Raw genomic sequence first — 15,881 nt, 5'->3', positions numbered from 1 at the left:
TTGAGCTGCATGTATGCTTGTTTGTTTGTATGTTTGATTCTATGTGCGCCTCTGCAGTCTAAGCACTTGACCGATTTTTATAAAATAACTAATTCCAAATACATTTAAGTAAAATTTGACCTAGGTAGGTCAATTAAAATACTAATGTATTTTTGTTTTATTTACACTATTGCTACAATGAAACAATTATAACGGTTTAAATCGCGGTATTTATTTTAGATTATATATATAGATTTTTGGATTTTTATTCTATAGTATCAAGATCGCTTGCGTCGCAGTATCAGTGTTGCTATATGAGCGACGGTGGCGCCCTCATTTATTTTCATCTCTTTTGTGTCGCACTGTACATCTATCAACTATACCACTCTATACGTCCTTTTTTCGGCAGGTAAATAAAACTGCCTAGCAACAACAAAACTGTTTGATCAATTGTCAGTGTGTTTGTTTTATTGGCAAATATCACAGAACAGTAAAGTAGATAGAAGTGTGATGTGGGCGTGGCCCACGTGTCACTTGTAAGGTAAGATCACCTAACTTGCTCTCAGTTGTGCGCAGAAAAATATTCGAGTCGGTTGTCAGCTGTCAAACCTTTTTTCCATATTTATTCATTAATTAGGACGTGTTGTTCGGTATTAGAGTGCAAAAATGATAGCAGACGAAATAATATCAGCAATGGAGGCATTTCATACCATCGGTAAGTCTTATTTTTATTTATTTTAATTATATTTTATGTTATAACTTCGCTTGTCGTAATTTGTCAAAATTGTATACAAATATCTAGTCAAAATGAACCTTAATCCGTAAGAAATTAGTACCATTATAGATTGAACAGCAAACAAGACTTTCTGGAATATTATTGCAATAAACAAACGAATGTCGCTTTAGTGATGCTTGTGGCGCATATCGACAGTATCGATACTTTAGAAAAGACAAACATTATAAATATTAAATTTTATTTTATTTTTCCTTAGCTTTCATTTGTCCAATTTATTTATAGATTTCCGAAAGAGGCTAATTTAAAAGAGAAATGGATAAATGCAACGTGACGAGTTAACTGGATGCCGAACAGCACTAAGCAGTCTAACAAAGGCCACTGATACAGCAAACCTACGGCAGTTCCAAGATTTGAAATAATGCATATTTTCTGTTTGTATTTTGTAAATATAGATTAATACTATTCTATTCCGTTTTTTATTTAATAATAATAATATAAAAAGACGTACTTAGTAGTAATAAACATACTCCAAAATGTGACACATTATACTATACTCGTATAAAATAAATAAAAAAAAAATTACACAAAAAATATTTATTTGTGAATTATCGATAACAAGGCTGACATCCCTCAGGGCATAGCATCAGATAAATATCAAGTTAATGTCATTAATGTTGAGTGACACAAATTTCAACCTTATCTCTATGTGTTGCGTTTCAAATTTATATCTATCGAAAACTAACGCCCTCTGTTGTGGAGTAGCTGAATGTTTTCGAATTTGGAATTTCTGTGCAGTGAGAAACAAAACAGCTAATATACCTAGGGATGTTATACTAAAATAAACCGTAACATGGTGCGTTAGGGTACATACTGAAATGCTGAATTTATAACCTAAGTCAGTTTTTACTCAAATTAAGCTGTCCAATCAAAGGCATAGTTTACTTGTAGTGTACTGTATAACTATCGGTATAAATGTGTGGGTTTGGCGACACTGGTTTTCATACTAATTATGACATTATAGCACTTCTATACTCAGAGGAATAAACCTATAGAGTACTTGTATCGAGCGTATACAATTTACATATATTTGTTTCTCTCTATCTAAAGAAAACGTCGTATGAAAGAATGAGATAGCTATAGACTACAAGCTACGTTTCAACATAGTCATGGCACCACTTTTACTATAGGTACGTATTTAGATAGATAGAAGGTGATAGTGATGGGATGTGCTTCCATCGATAAAATCGTGAATGCATTTTGCATTTACGGTTTCGTGAAACAATAAATAATAAAAAAAAAAAAACAAAATTAATCATAAATTTCAGTTGAATACATTATTTGTTTAATCCTACGAATATAATAAATGCGAAATTATGCGAGAATGGATAACTTTCTCTTTCACTGCTGAACCGATTACAATGAAATTTTGTACATACACACATAGGATAGGTTTTATACCGGAAATCCCACGTGAACGGGAACTGTGCGGGATTTTCTTTAAAAACGCGGGCGGAAAGCTAGTATATTTTAAAATAAATTTTAAAACTTGAAATGTAACTAATTTAAAATAAAGATCAATAAAGTTAAAGGAGTGAGGAGAAAGGCACAGTCAGCATGAATTTTAACAAGTTCATAAAAGGACAGTCTTAAAGAAAACATTTTCCTTACATCCTACTAATAAAGCGAAAGTTTGTGAGGATGGATGTTTGTTACTCTTTCACGCGAATACTACTAAACCGATTACAATGAAATTTGGAAAAATTACTTTTGATCCCGTAAATCCCACAGGAATGGGAACTATGCGGGTTTTTCTTTGAAAACGCATGTATATTAAGTATGTATTTCAATAGTAGTTTCTCATCTATGAGAACTGTCATTTAATCAACCGTTTAATTTTCACATAGTTACACATTTAAAGTTATTATGTGTAAAAAAATTTCCAAATAAAAATTCACTCACACACAAATGTATTTATTATCTAAAGGAACAAAAAAAACGTAAGCGTAAGATTGCACAATTCTTCTAGAGTATCCATCTTGATAACACGCAGGCTCGAAATGCAGTGAACACAATCTAGCAAATTTCGACGGCGTCCAATCTACACGTCTCATGTTTTATACCCATTATTTATTTAGCTCTGGAAATCTAAAACAAAATGAATTTATTAATAATCTAAAAGAGAAACAACAAACTAAACAGATAAGTCAAATAAAACAACCACGTGGTATTTTTTATTTTCCTGCTGTAGAAAATTTACATCTATTATTTGCTACAACAACTACATATAAATCTGATATAAGAAACAAAATAAATAAATCAACGTTAATATGAAATAGATTTTTTGTCATAAATCGATAATATACGCTAGATGTGTTACAACACTACGGTGGTAAACAAAATGCCAAACGTGATAATATTGTGACATTTTTTAAAAATTATTTAATTCTTTTGTATTCCACAACCCCATAAAGTGGGTAAATGTTACAGTTACAACATAAACTTATAAAAAAGCGCTTGATAAAACCTTCAAATAGGGTTAGAACATAAATATTTATCAATTTGCTGAAAATCACTTACCGATGGAAAGATATTTTTTCATTGTTTTCATCCAAAACTCCCATTCGACTAGTAATAGCCGGTAGCTAAGCATACAATAGTCATTTTAGCACACTGACAAATAAAAAGAAACACTATACACTTTATATTTTCTAAATATTTCGTTAAAAACACTTGACGCACCGAGACCTCCAGCTGGAAGGCAAACAAAACATAGCCGGCGCGCTACGTTTGAAGACAGTGCAGATACTCTATCGCTATCTCAATCTGACTTATGCTGTTATTGACTAAGAGTAAGTAGATTAGAAAATATGTATTTTGTTCTGTCTCAATATAAGAACTCTATAGGTTTATTCCTCTGAGCTTCTATATGTTTTTACTGTTCTGTGGCAAATATTAATTTAAAACTAGTAATTACAGTTAATTAATCGAGTTATAGCAGCAAAATGGTTGAATTTACATCGTCTCAATTGGAACAGCTTGCAGAGCTTTTTAGGCCTCCAGAACCAGACGTATTGCAAGGAGAAGATCTGCCTCCAACAGGTAATAATTACTATTTTCCTTTAATTTCTTATAGACTCGTTTAGACTTAGAGCTTTATAAACTAAATGATTAGAAAATATATTCAACCCTAAAAACCTAAATTCATGATAAATACAGTTAGGTATATCGATAGATATAATATGTAGGTACCTACCTGTATTTATCGTGGATTTATTATATCAAGGTTTCTTAACATTTAGCATATGAAATAACATCATCAAGAGACAAAGTTAAGCAAAATGATGCAAAGCAAACTCCAAAAACAATTGAAGAGTATGAAGCGCAAGAAGCCGAGGAAGCTGAACAATTAGGTTGCGTTGGCGCTGGTATTGCAGACAGAAAAGTACCAGCGTATACTATGAATTATCAGCAGTCTGTGACAGCGGAGGATGTTTTCCTTCAGGTACCTATCTAAAAATATTTCATCCTTCACATAAAAAAAGTACCGGTAGGTATCTACGCGACGGCTTTGTACCATCAGTCCTATAAGTAGTTCCTGATATTGGCAAATTCAAACAAAACGTACCGGTAGCTGCCTTGTAAAATTATATCTCACCTTTTTCAACCATCTATAATCTAAGTATAGCAATCCTCTGTAAGGGTGGAATAGGACATACCTATGGCTTTAAATTTTGTTTTGATAAAAAAATAGATAAGTATGATCTTTTCGAAGAAAGGTAGTTAGTAGGTAGTTAACCTTTTACCTATAATATAATCAAACTTCTACCAAATCTAAACGGCCCAACGGTTTTTTTTTATTTTAAAACATCGATTATCGATCGAAACCGCAGGCGAAGAATTAGAATTTTTAAAAGCTGTAAAATAACTACATTAGGAGGTACGTAAGAATATTCATTAATTTCTTAATAATGATGATTTTGAAACTAAACCAAAATTGAAAATAATATAAATCAGCATCAAAATAAACTCTAATATCTTCAAGGTCATTATTTCATATCTATTTCAGATTGGTCCTAAAACGATTTCATCAGCGAGTTGTGAAAACTTAATCGTAAGAATCAAGATGCCGAGCGATAAAAAGGAAAATATCGATCTCTCAGTGGATACAACCTCTGTTACTGTGAGTTCTTCACAGTACCACCTAAGGCTGCCTCTACCCCACGGCATCAACCCAGACATCTCTAAAGCAAACTGGGATACGTCGGAAGAAACTTTAGTCTTAACTCTTAAACTCGACAGGGAATTTGACTTTGTTAATTTTTAGTTGTCCTAATTCGTTTCACATTATTCAGATCCTATCATTTAGAACTCTGATAGTACCTAACCTAAATGGACGAATAAATGTATTTGAAAGCAATTGTAGTTTAATTGGGAACGCTAATTATTGTGAGTTGTGTATCAGGTTAACTATTCTGTTGGTTATTGAGAATAATCACTGCTCAATCAAGCGTCAAGGCGCCAATTTATAAGAACACCATGTCAAAGCTCATTGTAATTAAATGATTTACAGCGTGAGAATATCATTTTGCGCATAGGTAGATACTATTTTTGGCAAATAATCTTTACTAAATTCTCGTGCAAATGCTACATGATGTGTCGTCTAAGTGTTGTTTATCGATGCGTACATTAGTTTCGGTTGGACTAATCAACGTAATGAGAAAATAATAAGGTGGCACCCATTTAATTGAATGTTAAATTTTCTGTACCTAGTGAGCAAAGTTCAGTGTTATTTTCAGGTAGTTAAAAGCACATCTGTGTTTCTAATGGTTTTATTTATAATTTTTTACTACGAATACCTTTTGTTAACAGCCTTCTATGCGGTATAGGTATTTAAGAAAAAAATTACGTGAATTATAATTTAGCGGATAGTCAATGAGTGGTCACTCGTCGTTTGCCCATTTATTTCAATTCCTACTCTCGCGAGACATGGCCGGCACCGAGTCTAATTCTTAAATGATTAAATTTATTAAACTACGCGTAATAATATATTGGTGTATTGTTTACACACATGTAACGTTTTTTAATAAAAATGATTCTGTGAAAGCAATTGTATAAAAGTGCGTTATTTTTATTGTTTTGATAAAACCGCTGTACATTTGTTTTAAAGGTAAGTAACTACCATTTTTAACAATAGATATAATTAATAAATTTGGCATGCGTAATTTCCTTTCCATTAGCTTGTTAATTAAATTTTAAAATAAGAAAGGGATACAAATTCCAGCTAATACAAAATTAGCAGCTGAAAATAATATTGCTGCTTTTTTATTTACCCAATTAAATTAAAATAACATAAGTATTTGTGTGTCCATAGCCTTAAAAATATTTCATGCATAAATATTTTAGAATTATCGATTTCTCATAGTATTTAGTGTGAAGTTGTTAAAAATATCTACCAAGGTATTTAGGTACCTTTTCTTAAAGCGAGATGTTTGTGTCATAGAGCTTTTTATTCATAAATTTAATTTAATAAATAATAGTGCCTACGAGTAGGAATAAATACCTACTATTACCAAATTTTACATAGGTATTTAAAAAAAAATAATTATACCTACCTACTTTTATAATTATTTTGTATGAATCATTACATTAATTACCTATATTATCTGCAATTGTTTTTATTAATATACCTACCTGTGCTATTATGAATAACAACATACTGTGTAAATATTATCCTAACTAATAATACGTACATGTTTGATAATATCTGAACTAATGTTTACCATAACTAATTAACTAACGAATAAAAGAGTGCTTTTTGTATATTTGCATAAACCAGCTGCAATAAAGCCTCTTTACATATCAATTTTATTCAAAGGAAGGTAAGTTATTTTACCTATTTTTTTCCATTTGTAGTATAGGCACTTATATTTTTTGCATACCTTACCAATAGCATCCAATAGTCTTTAGTCTAAATTTTCTTCCATTTGTAGTAAATACGTATGTTTATATTTTTTTTTGCATACCCTAAAAATCCAATAGAGTTGTTAGTCTGGAAAGTTGCTTAATCTTTAAGATTTTTTTTTAAATAAATGTCCACTAGGTACTCATTTAAATTCTAAACCGTGTTGGCATAGAATACATAATAGTGTAATTATGGTTTGGGCTTATCCTATGAACTCGCGTAAGCCTCCCACAGCGATAGTTTCTGCTGAAGGTATTCGGGTATGATGAAGTTAAAAAAATGTATAATAAAATAAGAATATAGAGCAGATTTAAGTACTTACCTTTGTCGGTTTAAATTCATGATTTATCTTCTAGTGGTTATATCTTCTACAATAGACATAATTTTGGTTTATTTAAATTGGGGGTAGGTAAGAAATAAAAAATAGAGATATAGGTAATCATAAGATCGATATTATGTGCATAAATACAGGTAAATATAGTTTGACACATTGACAAATGAGGTCCTTACACTTGGAGGAAAGTTGGAAGACCCCGAGCATTATCATACTCCACCTTGAAGATATCTTGCATTCGTAAAGAATAGTAAATAGGTTCAATAGTATATTTACCTGCTTTAATATCCATATCTGCACCTCAATCTAGAATGAATCTCCAGTAGGTACCTAGTCTTTATTTTACAATTTTACAATATAAAATATTAAAACAGAAAGCATGTCATTAGAAATACTTTAAAATATAAACGTTGTTTCAGCAAGCATTACAACTGAAGCAGATCAAACAAACAAAATGATTGCTAGGAAATTATTATGGATAAATATCTTAGTGATATTTAACTCCATTGTTGTATTACAAAGCGTCAGGACATGGACGGATCAACGTAAGTAATCTATTTTTTTTTTCACATTTGATTGGTCAAAGGATTAAGAAATTTATTATACCTTTTACAAGATCGAGCATTTCGCCTATAGGTAAATTTATCAGAGCATTTATTTTATCGATATGGGTAAAATAACTGAACTGCCCTCAGCCTGAACTTAACCGAACGAAAAAAAAATTAACTAATGTTTTTTTTAGAAATTACAAAAATGCGATTGAAATGAACATTCAAATTTCAGAACTATTTCCGTCAAGCAAAATTCCAGAAGATGGACTGAGTCCTCGCCGTTCTGTTGTTCGAAGAAAAATAGTGCTCTATCATAACTTCTTTCGAACAAAAGTAAGGCCGACAGCATCTAATATGCTTTTAATGGTAAGTGTATTTATCTTGTTTTTATTGTTGTTATTACTCTAATATAATTCTGATTGACTACATCGTATAAATAAGTTCTTAGATCTTAGAGAATATGCTATCTACATATTTTGATGCGTTTTTTTCTTTTGTTAATTTTTATATAATACGGGAGCAGCTACGACTGAAGTTCATTCTACTGATAAAATCATTTTTACAGTCGTGGCACCCCCTGGCAGCCCGTCAAGCTCAGAACTACGCTGAACGCTGTATATTCCTGCAACACAACGACGCCTCAGAGAATACTGTCCCATATTTAGGTTCTTGCGGACAGAACCTTTTTGTAGCATCACAAAAGACTCCGTGGTACGTAAATTCAATTAGGTACCTAATATGTAATTTTAATGCAATTAGAGCTCGTTTAACAATGCTCAGAATTATTTTAATTGTCAAATACCGAGATTTATTGAAATAAAGATAAACATCTAAAAACGCAATTAGCGGGATCATACACTATAAATAAGATATTTCATTTTATATATTAAAATTGCTTAAATTGCGTACAATTATAAAGCTATATATACGCTAAGGTTGTAATAAAATCACTTTAATTATAACACTTCCTTGCATGTCAGGGTCTTAGTTTTTTGCAGTCACACAAATAAGATAATGAGTGATTTGTTGTCTTATGGTCGAATAAGATGATATGCGCTTACATTTTTTGCTGAATTGGCTTGTTTCCTCATCCGTTCGTTGTACAATGTATGCTGCCTTAAAGTCACGATCTTAACCTCCACATTGTCAGATAATAGGAAATTCGTGAACATCTAATTACAGATTTCACAAACTGACATGGTATATAATGGCGCCCTTTGTGTCTAAGCTTGAAATTTATACTTGAAAATGCTTAATTATGTGATATTGAGTACGCAAACCAGTAGTGTAGATCTCTTTAAAACGAACAGTTAAATGTCATATCATTTAACTGCTTGTATTAAATTAAACCAGGTGAGTAATATGTTATGCCAATTTTGGTATTTAATTAAATAGATTTACGCTATGCATGTCGTAGCGAATTTGTATCGCTATGAAACTGATGAAGGGGTAAGGTAATATGTATCCTTAGTACTATTTGCTTGATATTGTGGTTGATTGTAACTGTAGATGCAGTCTGTGCTGAAATCATGGTCAATAAGTTATTCTATCTTGTAAGTATATTGATATATTACTTATACATAATATCCTTATAATATGCCTGCATCGAACCTTTATATCTTAAGCGCGCCTCCATTGTCGCAATACGCGGAATTGAAATAAAATATTCACATTGTTGCAGCTCGAAACTATTGTCTGGGAATGTTTTGTAAACAATAAGATATTTTACAATTGATTATGTCAAGATCAGTAAATGTATTATTTCCCAACAGTCTGTTACATTTTGATCTTCGGATGGACAGATTTTTTTTAATCAGAAGCTTTTAAATGGTTTTAATAAAAAAAAACCTATTTCTAAATTAATAAGGATAATAACAGCTGGTCGTGATAATAACAGCTGGTCATGCTGACTCATTATAAACATGATAATAATAATACACCTTTCTTTTAATTTGTTTACCTACTGCCACAGAATACATAATAGTAGATAGCTAAACGCCGACTGCTTAAAACAAATTCTTATACATGTATAACATTTTCTTTACGTCTTTCGCTGTATCGAACCAAATCAATGCTGGACCAATTCGACATGATTATAAAATAGAAAAAAAATACAATAATAACTAACCTCTTTTCAGGTTTTTCGCAATCAAGACATGGTTCCTAGAGTATCAAAATTTCACATATGGAGCGCCAGTGCGGAATCTCAAAGCAGTTGGGCATTATACCCAAATGGTTTGGGCGACTAGTCACAAAGTCGGTTGTGGCGTCGCACACTGCCCTGGGGGGCCTTGGGGCCATTTCTATAACTACGTGTGCCATTATTGCCCGGCGTAAGTATCTAATCAATATTTTACATCTTTTATGTACCTAACTAACTACCTATTATTGTTTAATACCGTATTTCCACATATTGTAGGTAATACTGTGATATTACTATATTATTAACACTTTAGGTATTAGTTTACTCTACTTAAAAGTTATATTTAAACATCTACTTAAACAGAAGAAAGAGCTCAGTATAATAGAAATAGTGCGTGAAATTACTTTTTAATAATAATTGAACTTTGATGAATAGGTAATTGTATGAACTTTTACATAAAATGAGTAATTGTGGTTTATATGTAGTACCTATGCAGTCTTTATGCGGTCAACACCTATACATACAAATTATTTGTTACATTGTTTCTTGTCAAGACTTGTGTACTAATCATTTTATACCTCAGTAATTTTTAGTATTCCTTTTTCATGTAAGAATATTATTTTGGTATTAAATGTTACTGAGGATGTTAACATCCTCGGACACATTTACTGATATACCTAGTTAATTCAAAGGATCCAGGATACTTATTGAAGTACATACTTATGTGATATTGTTTGTCTCTCAATATCATTTTTATTTAAATTCTTCTGGAAGACGTTATTGCCTTCATTACTATTATTAAACGCCTGATAAAGGCGTTTAATTTTTCTACTACATACTATAAGATTGCAGTTTGATTTATTTATTTATTTATTTATTTATTTATTTATTTAGGTTTACCAGTAATTGTTACACAAATAAGCAAGTATACAAAAAATAATCTTAAAACTAAGTGCACAATTTAAGTAGGTAAACACCACATGCGTACAATTAAACTATAAAAGGTGTTATTATACAGTGAGAAAAAAAATATAGTTATACTTAAATCTAAACAACAAATCAACATCCATATTTAGTCTAAGTGATTAACCAGGTACTTGTATTTATTTAGACTAAGGGAAAACATATCACAATCTTTAGCATATTTATTGTAAAGTCTACATAGTCTGGGAATCGGAGAGTTGGAACCAAGGACAGTCTTGCGTAATGGAGGAGATAAAAGGTTAACGGGATTTCTGGGATATTTAAAAGGAACTCTAAATTTGAATTTTGATAGCAACGCCGAACAGTTTATATGACCGTTTAAAATTTTAAATAAATACATTAAGTCTAATGCGTTCCTTCTATTATCTAACTTTTTAATTTTGAAGTGGGTTAGACGGTCATTATAGCCTTTTAATTCTTTTGCTTTGCCTACAGAAAACGCAAGATGATTTAAAAATCTCTTTTGAATACGCTCTATCCTGAGACTGTGCACTGCATAGTGAGGTCTCCACACAACAACACAGTACTCCAGTATACTGCGCACCAGCGTATTGTATAGCATTATTTTGGTTTCAGCATTTTGGAACGATTTAGTGTTTCTTATAATAAAACCCAAAGATTTTGAAGCCTTATTAATCGCTGCGTCAATATGAGGAACAAATGTTAACTTTTTGTCCATAATTACCCCTAAGTCTCGGATAGATGATTCAACTTGTAAGTGTGACCCATTCAATGTATAATTATGGATGATTGGATTGGTCTTGCGTGTGAATGTAATGCACGAACATTTTTTAATATTGAGCTCCATGCAATTGCTTTTGCACCAGGTGAACAAATTGTTGACATCATCTTGTAGTAACAAAGCATCATCAATGCTACCTATAGTCATGGTTAACTTAAGGTCATCGGCAAACATGTAAGGAATAGAGTTAAGAAAACAATTCGGCAGATCATTTATAAAAATGTTAAACAGGATGGGCCCTAGGTGTGAACCTTGCGGCACGCCTGAGGTTATATCAAATATGTTAGATTTATAGCCATCAACAACAACATAAAAATACCTCTTTTCTAAATAAGAGTTAAGCCATTTAAGAAATTGTCCTGTGAACCCATAAAGAGATAGTTTATTAATTAGTACACTGTGCGAGACTTTATCAAACGCTTTGCAGAAGTCTGTATAGACGACATCAACTTGCCCATTAGCATCCACAGACTCGATAGTATTTTCTACAAATAGAACCAGGTTAGTACATGTAGACCTCGCAGTAGTGAAACCGTGTTGGTAGTCGGATACGTATTTTTTAAAGTAACTTTGGATATTCGGACAAACTAAACTTTCGAAAACTTTTGCCAGAGTTGAAAGAATTGCAATAGGCCTATAATTGCATACATTATCTTTTGAATTAGATTTGTGAATGGGAACAACCTTTGCTAGCTTCCACTTATCTGGGAATATTCCAGTGCTAAGCGAAATATTAAAAATGATGTAAAGAGGAATAGCTAATTGATCAGCACAGTTTATCAGAAAAATAGGGGGTATGTTATCAGATCCTGACCCTTTAGAGATATCTAGTTTTTTAAGCTTGGTAATAATAGCATCTTTGTGGATATATAAAGAAGAGAAACAGTCAGAATTATTTTTTATAATATTTAAGTTGGCGGATGACGTATTTCCTTCGGAAGACTTTCTAACTGGGCAGTATACAGAGTGGAAATATGAGCCAAACAAATTGCAAATATCCTGTCCAGTAGATGCTGAATTCACTCCATTTGACATACATTTTGGATACGTACTCGATCCGTTTCGCTTAGCTTTTATATACGACCAAAAATACTTTGGTTGTTCCTTAATTTTATGTTCCATTTGACTTATATACCATTTATAACATTGCTTGGATAACTTCTCACAACGCTTACTGCATAAACGAAGAGCTATTTTATCGAGGGGGTTTCCATAAAGGTTAATTTTTTTTATGTACTTGTTTTTCTCCCGAATACATCTCTCAAGTTTTTTATTAAACCAAGGTGGCTTATTACGTTTTTTATTAGATATTGTAGGAACAAATTTTTTAATTAGATCATTGACATGATCATACAGAATATCAACCATCAAATTTGGATCCCTAAGGTCATTAAATAGTTCATGCCAGTTAATCAATCCTAGCTCCGTATTGATATTCGTATAGTCTGCTTTATTAAAGTCAAATCTGACAGATTTGTTCGGTTCCAAATTGCTATCTAAACTCAAATTCAATGTTATATCAAGTGGGGGATGATAAGGATCAATTTTACACAAACAATCTGTAGCTTCTGTTACAAGACAATCAAGTACATCCACAAAAATCAAGTCCAACAATTTGTTATTAAAATTACGGACATAATTACACTGTTTTAAATTATTTAAATGTGTAAAATCTATAAAATCTTGATATAATTTAGGATACGCGTTGGAGCGAGAAATATTTACGTGAGACCAGTCCAAACAGCTCATATTGAAATCCCCAAAGAGTATTATATGCTCGTCATTTAATCTTTCAGTAACAGAATTAAAATTATCCATAAAATGATCTAGAATTGGTTTTTGTACAGGTGGTGGTAAATATACCACACAAAATGTAATTTTAAATCTAACACCAATATTGATTGAAACCCATAGGTCCTCACAGTCACTTTTAAAATTTACGAGTTCACTAACAGCGAACCTCTTTGAGACAGCAATCAGAACGCCGCCACCTTTAATTTTATTATTGAATTTAGTAAGCGTTCTATCTCGCCGGAAAACAAAATATCTATCGTCAAAAAGTTCACTGTTAACGATATCCTCATTGAGCCAGGTCTCTGTCAAAACAATTACATCATACATAGAATTACATAAATTACGATAAAAATCTTCACATTTTGATCTCAAGCCGCGAGTGTTTTGATAATATATCCTTAAATTATTGAATTTTAATGCTTACTAACAATAAATATAACTTGCTTATAGATCTAAATTATACAAATCAAACTATTTTATTCAATGAGTCGATGTCTCTTATTAATATGTAATCAGTAAAGTCCGTTTTCCTCACGTAAATGCGACCACTTCTGACCCAAACATGTTTATAGCCTTTTTCTTTTGCCTTGATGCGGGTTGCTGCATGCAACGCTTTATTTGAGGGACTTAGATGTTCAGTGATATATATAGGGGATTTAACATCATCAAGCCCCAAGTATGAAGTATTTAATTTTTCAGTAATAGATTTAGAACGATTGAAGTTAATTGAGGCTGCAAGAAACGAGTCTCGGCGTTTCGATGTACTAAACTGGACAATTATAGACTTAGGACGTTTACTGGAATTATTGGATTTCATAACACGCGTGCAGTGGGATATCTCTTCTTCCTTCACATCACTATTTATAACTTTCCCTATTTCCTTAACTATTTCGATTAAATTCTCATTTTTCTTTTGAGGAACACACTGCAGCTCAATATTGTTAGCCCGAGCCTGCTGTTCCAAATTATTAAGACGCGATGAGACATCTTTCAATGTGGCTGACAGAACATCATTTTGTTCTTGCAGTTTCTTGATAATTGCTTGATGTAAACTTATGATACAAAACGTTCGTAAAAGGTTCCTCTTTCACTCCCATATATCTAAAATCTATTCATCTGTTGCTAAAATACATTAGTATTTTTCCGTAACCAGACTAGTCTATATGCTTGTTTGAATTGTAATGGTTTTTTAGCATAATGATAGATCTATATACAATGCTGCGTTTTTATGGCATCTTTGCATGGAATATTAATTCTTCAAATGTAAATAGTAATAATTATTATTAGTATTAAACTTAGTTATTCTATATGCGTTTTCTTTACTATGTCTCGAGTAGATACCAGTTTCGCGAGTACGTTTAAAAGTTAGCAAATACTTATATTTAAATTCAATTTACCTACTGGCATGCCGTGACTACACGTATTCACTTGGAACACTTTAACTAAATAAATATTAATAATGCATTTGTAAAGCATAAAGCAAATTGTGCATTAAAGAATATTACTAACAGATATAATCCCCAACATCTCGGTTATGTGCTTTAATTTGCTATGAACCTGAGGCATTCAGATGCAATCTTAGTAACTGTGAAACATTTATTAAGATAATGGTTTGCGAGAAAATCTTTACGACTGTTATTCAAGTCACGATGTCAATAAACGATTGCAAAGCAGATGTGATGTGATGTATGTCGTTAGCAAACTAACTTTGCCCTAAATCTCTAACGATATGCGAAATTGATGTAGGTACTTGTATGTGAATATAGTACAGCTACCTACATGCACTTGATTCGTTAGGGTTAAATGAGGATGAAAATTGGCGAACAATTCAATACATGTTCAATATTTGTTTTTCAATTTACTAAATAAAGTGATAGTGAGATTGAATTTCACCGCTGATTTATAAGCCTTTATCCCGGGTCAACCAGCACAGCTAGTTAAGAGTAGTTATTTAGAATACGCCAAACAAGGAGGCTGTGGCTGGCATTATCTACCAATACTGCTGTTTTTAGTTCGTCGTTTTATAACTGCGAGTCCAATCACAACAATATTGTGTAGGTACTTACACCACATCTGAAAATAAAAACATTTAACATCCTCAATCGTAACGTTACGATTGAGGATGTTTTATTTCCATTTTTTGCAATTTTTCATTGTAATTCAACTAAGTATATGCAATATCTAAATGTAATAGGTACCTATGTAAATATTTTTTTTTACTGAAATGTTTTCTCACAAAACAATTTTTTTCAGCGGCAACATTAACACTATCCTACAGTACCCCTACAAAGTCGGTAAGCCGTGCGAAGACTGTCCAGAAAGCTGTGTATCAGATTCTCTGTGCACTAACTCCTGTCCCGTCAAAGATTACTTCTCAAACTGTAGAGAGCTCGTCGGAATCGCTGGCGTATGCCAACAGGGCACCTGCAATGCTACATGCACTTGTGGCAATACAAGACTACATAGGAATCACCCTTGGTAGTATAATATACCAGCAATAATGTTAAGTTCATACTATTCGTTAGCTTTAAGATCCAATGTACAAACTTATTATTAGTTATAATGATTATTGATTATTGTTAGAATATTTAATAAATATATTTTATTTCATATTGTCTTTAAGTGGTTTTCTATTTTTCAAGTTTACCCATGTACC

General features: G+C 31.9%; 2 protein-coding genes and 1 long non-coding RNA gene across 5 annotated transcripts; 2 read left to right on the top strand and 1 right to left on the bottom strand.

The window, feature by feature from the left end:
- The first annotated feature begins 363 nt into the window (after positions 1–363).
- On the top strand, positions 364–5,122 carry Dnaaf6 (Dynein axonemal assembly factor 6). 2 transcript variants are annotated; one of them, XM_090113119.1, is made up of 4 exons: positions 364–388; positions 3,692–3,814; positions 4,015–4,217; positions 4,782–5,122. In XM_090113119.1, the coding sequence occupies exons 2-4, from the start codon at positions 3,718–3,720 to the stop codon at positions 5,037–5,039; spliced, it is 558 nt and encodes a 185-aa protein (XP_089969245.1). In that variant the 5' UTR covers positions 364–388; positions 3,692–3,717; the 3' UTR covers positions 5,040–5,122. The 2 variants fall into 2 exon arrangements, with proteins under 2 accessions (XP_089969245.1, XP_089969251.1); XM_090113125.1 differs by lacking the exon at positions 364–388 and having other exon boundaries at positions 3,666–3,814.
- On the bottom strand, positions 2,671–3,636 carry LOC149910377 (uncharacterized). The gene is made up of 2 exons (XR_016457808.1): positions 3,293–3,636; positions 2,671–2,860 (listed from the first exon to the last, which is right to left on the bottom strand). It is a non-coding gene; the product is annotated as an uncharacterized LOC149910377 (long non-coding RNA).
- Positions 5,123–5,492: 370 nt separating the features above from the next.
- LOC149910375 (cysteine-rich venom protein LEI1-like) lies at positions 5,493–15,835 on the top strand. Of its 2 annotated transcripts, none has more exons than XM_090107860.1 (6): positions 5,493–5,511; positions 7,431–7,556; positions 7,795–7,928; positions 8,128–8,273; positions 9,701–9,895; positions 15,479–15,835. In XM_090107860.1, exons 2-6 carry the CDS (start codon positions 7,466–7,468, stop codon positions 15,705–15,707), a joined length of 795 nt encoding a protein of 264 aa, XP_089963986.1. In that variant the 5' UTR covers positions 5,493–5,511; positions 7,431–7,465; the 3' UTR covers positions 15,708–15,835. The 2 variants fall into 2 exon arrangements, with proteins under 2 accessions (XP_089963986.1, XP_089963977.1); XM_090107851.1 differs by lacking the exon at positions 5,493–5,511 and adding an exon at positions 5,663–5,882.
- The last annotated feature ends 46 nt before the right edge of the window (positions 15,836–15,881 follow it).

The sequence above is a fragment of the Colias eurytheme genome, chromosome 2, assembly GCF_061535395.1.
Source record: "Colias eurytheme isolate Ceu_HAF_F1 chromosome 2, ilColEury1 Martin Lab GWU primary, whole genome shotgun sequence".
NCBI classification, from domain to species: domain Eukaryota; kingdom Metazoa; phylum Arthropoda; class Insecta; order Lepidoptera; family Pieridae; genus Colias; species Colias eurytheme.
This window is presented reverse-complemented; position numbering and strand designations above follow the sequence as displayed.

Coding starts and splice junctions, on each gene's coding strand:
- LOC149910375 (XM_090107860.1), top strand. CDS start 7,466: ATGATTGCTAGGAAATTATTATGGATAAATATCTTAGTGATATTTAAC. Junction 7,929..8,127: donor CATCTAATATGCTTTTAATG/GTAAGTGTATTT, acceptor TCATTTTTACAG/TCGTGGCACCCCCTGGCAGC. Junction 9,896..15,478: donor GTGTGCCATTATTGCCCGGC/GTAAGTATCTAA, acceptor AATTTTTTTCAG/CGGCAACATTAACACTATCC.
- Dnaaf6 (XM_090113119.1), top strand. CDS start 3,718: ATGGTTGAATTTACATCGTCTCAATTGGAACAGCTTGCAGAGCTTTTT. Junction 3,815..4,014: donor AGAAGATCTGCCTCCAACAG/GTAATAATTACT, acceptor CTTAACATTTAG/CATATGAAATAACATCATCA. Junction 4,218..4,781: donor CGGAGGATGTTTTCCTTCAG/GTACCTATCTAA, acceptor TATCTATTTCAG/ATTGGTCCTAAAACGATTTC.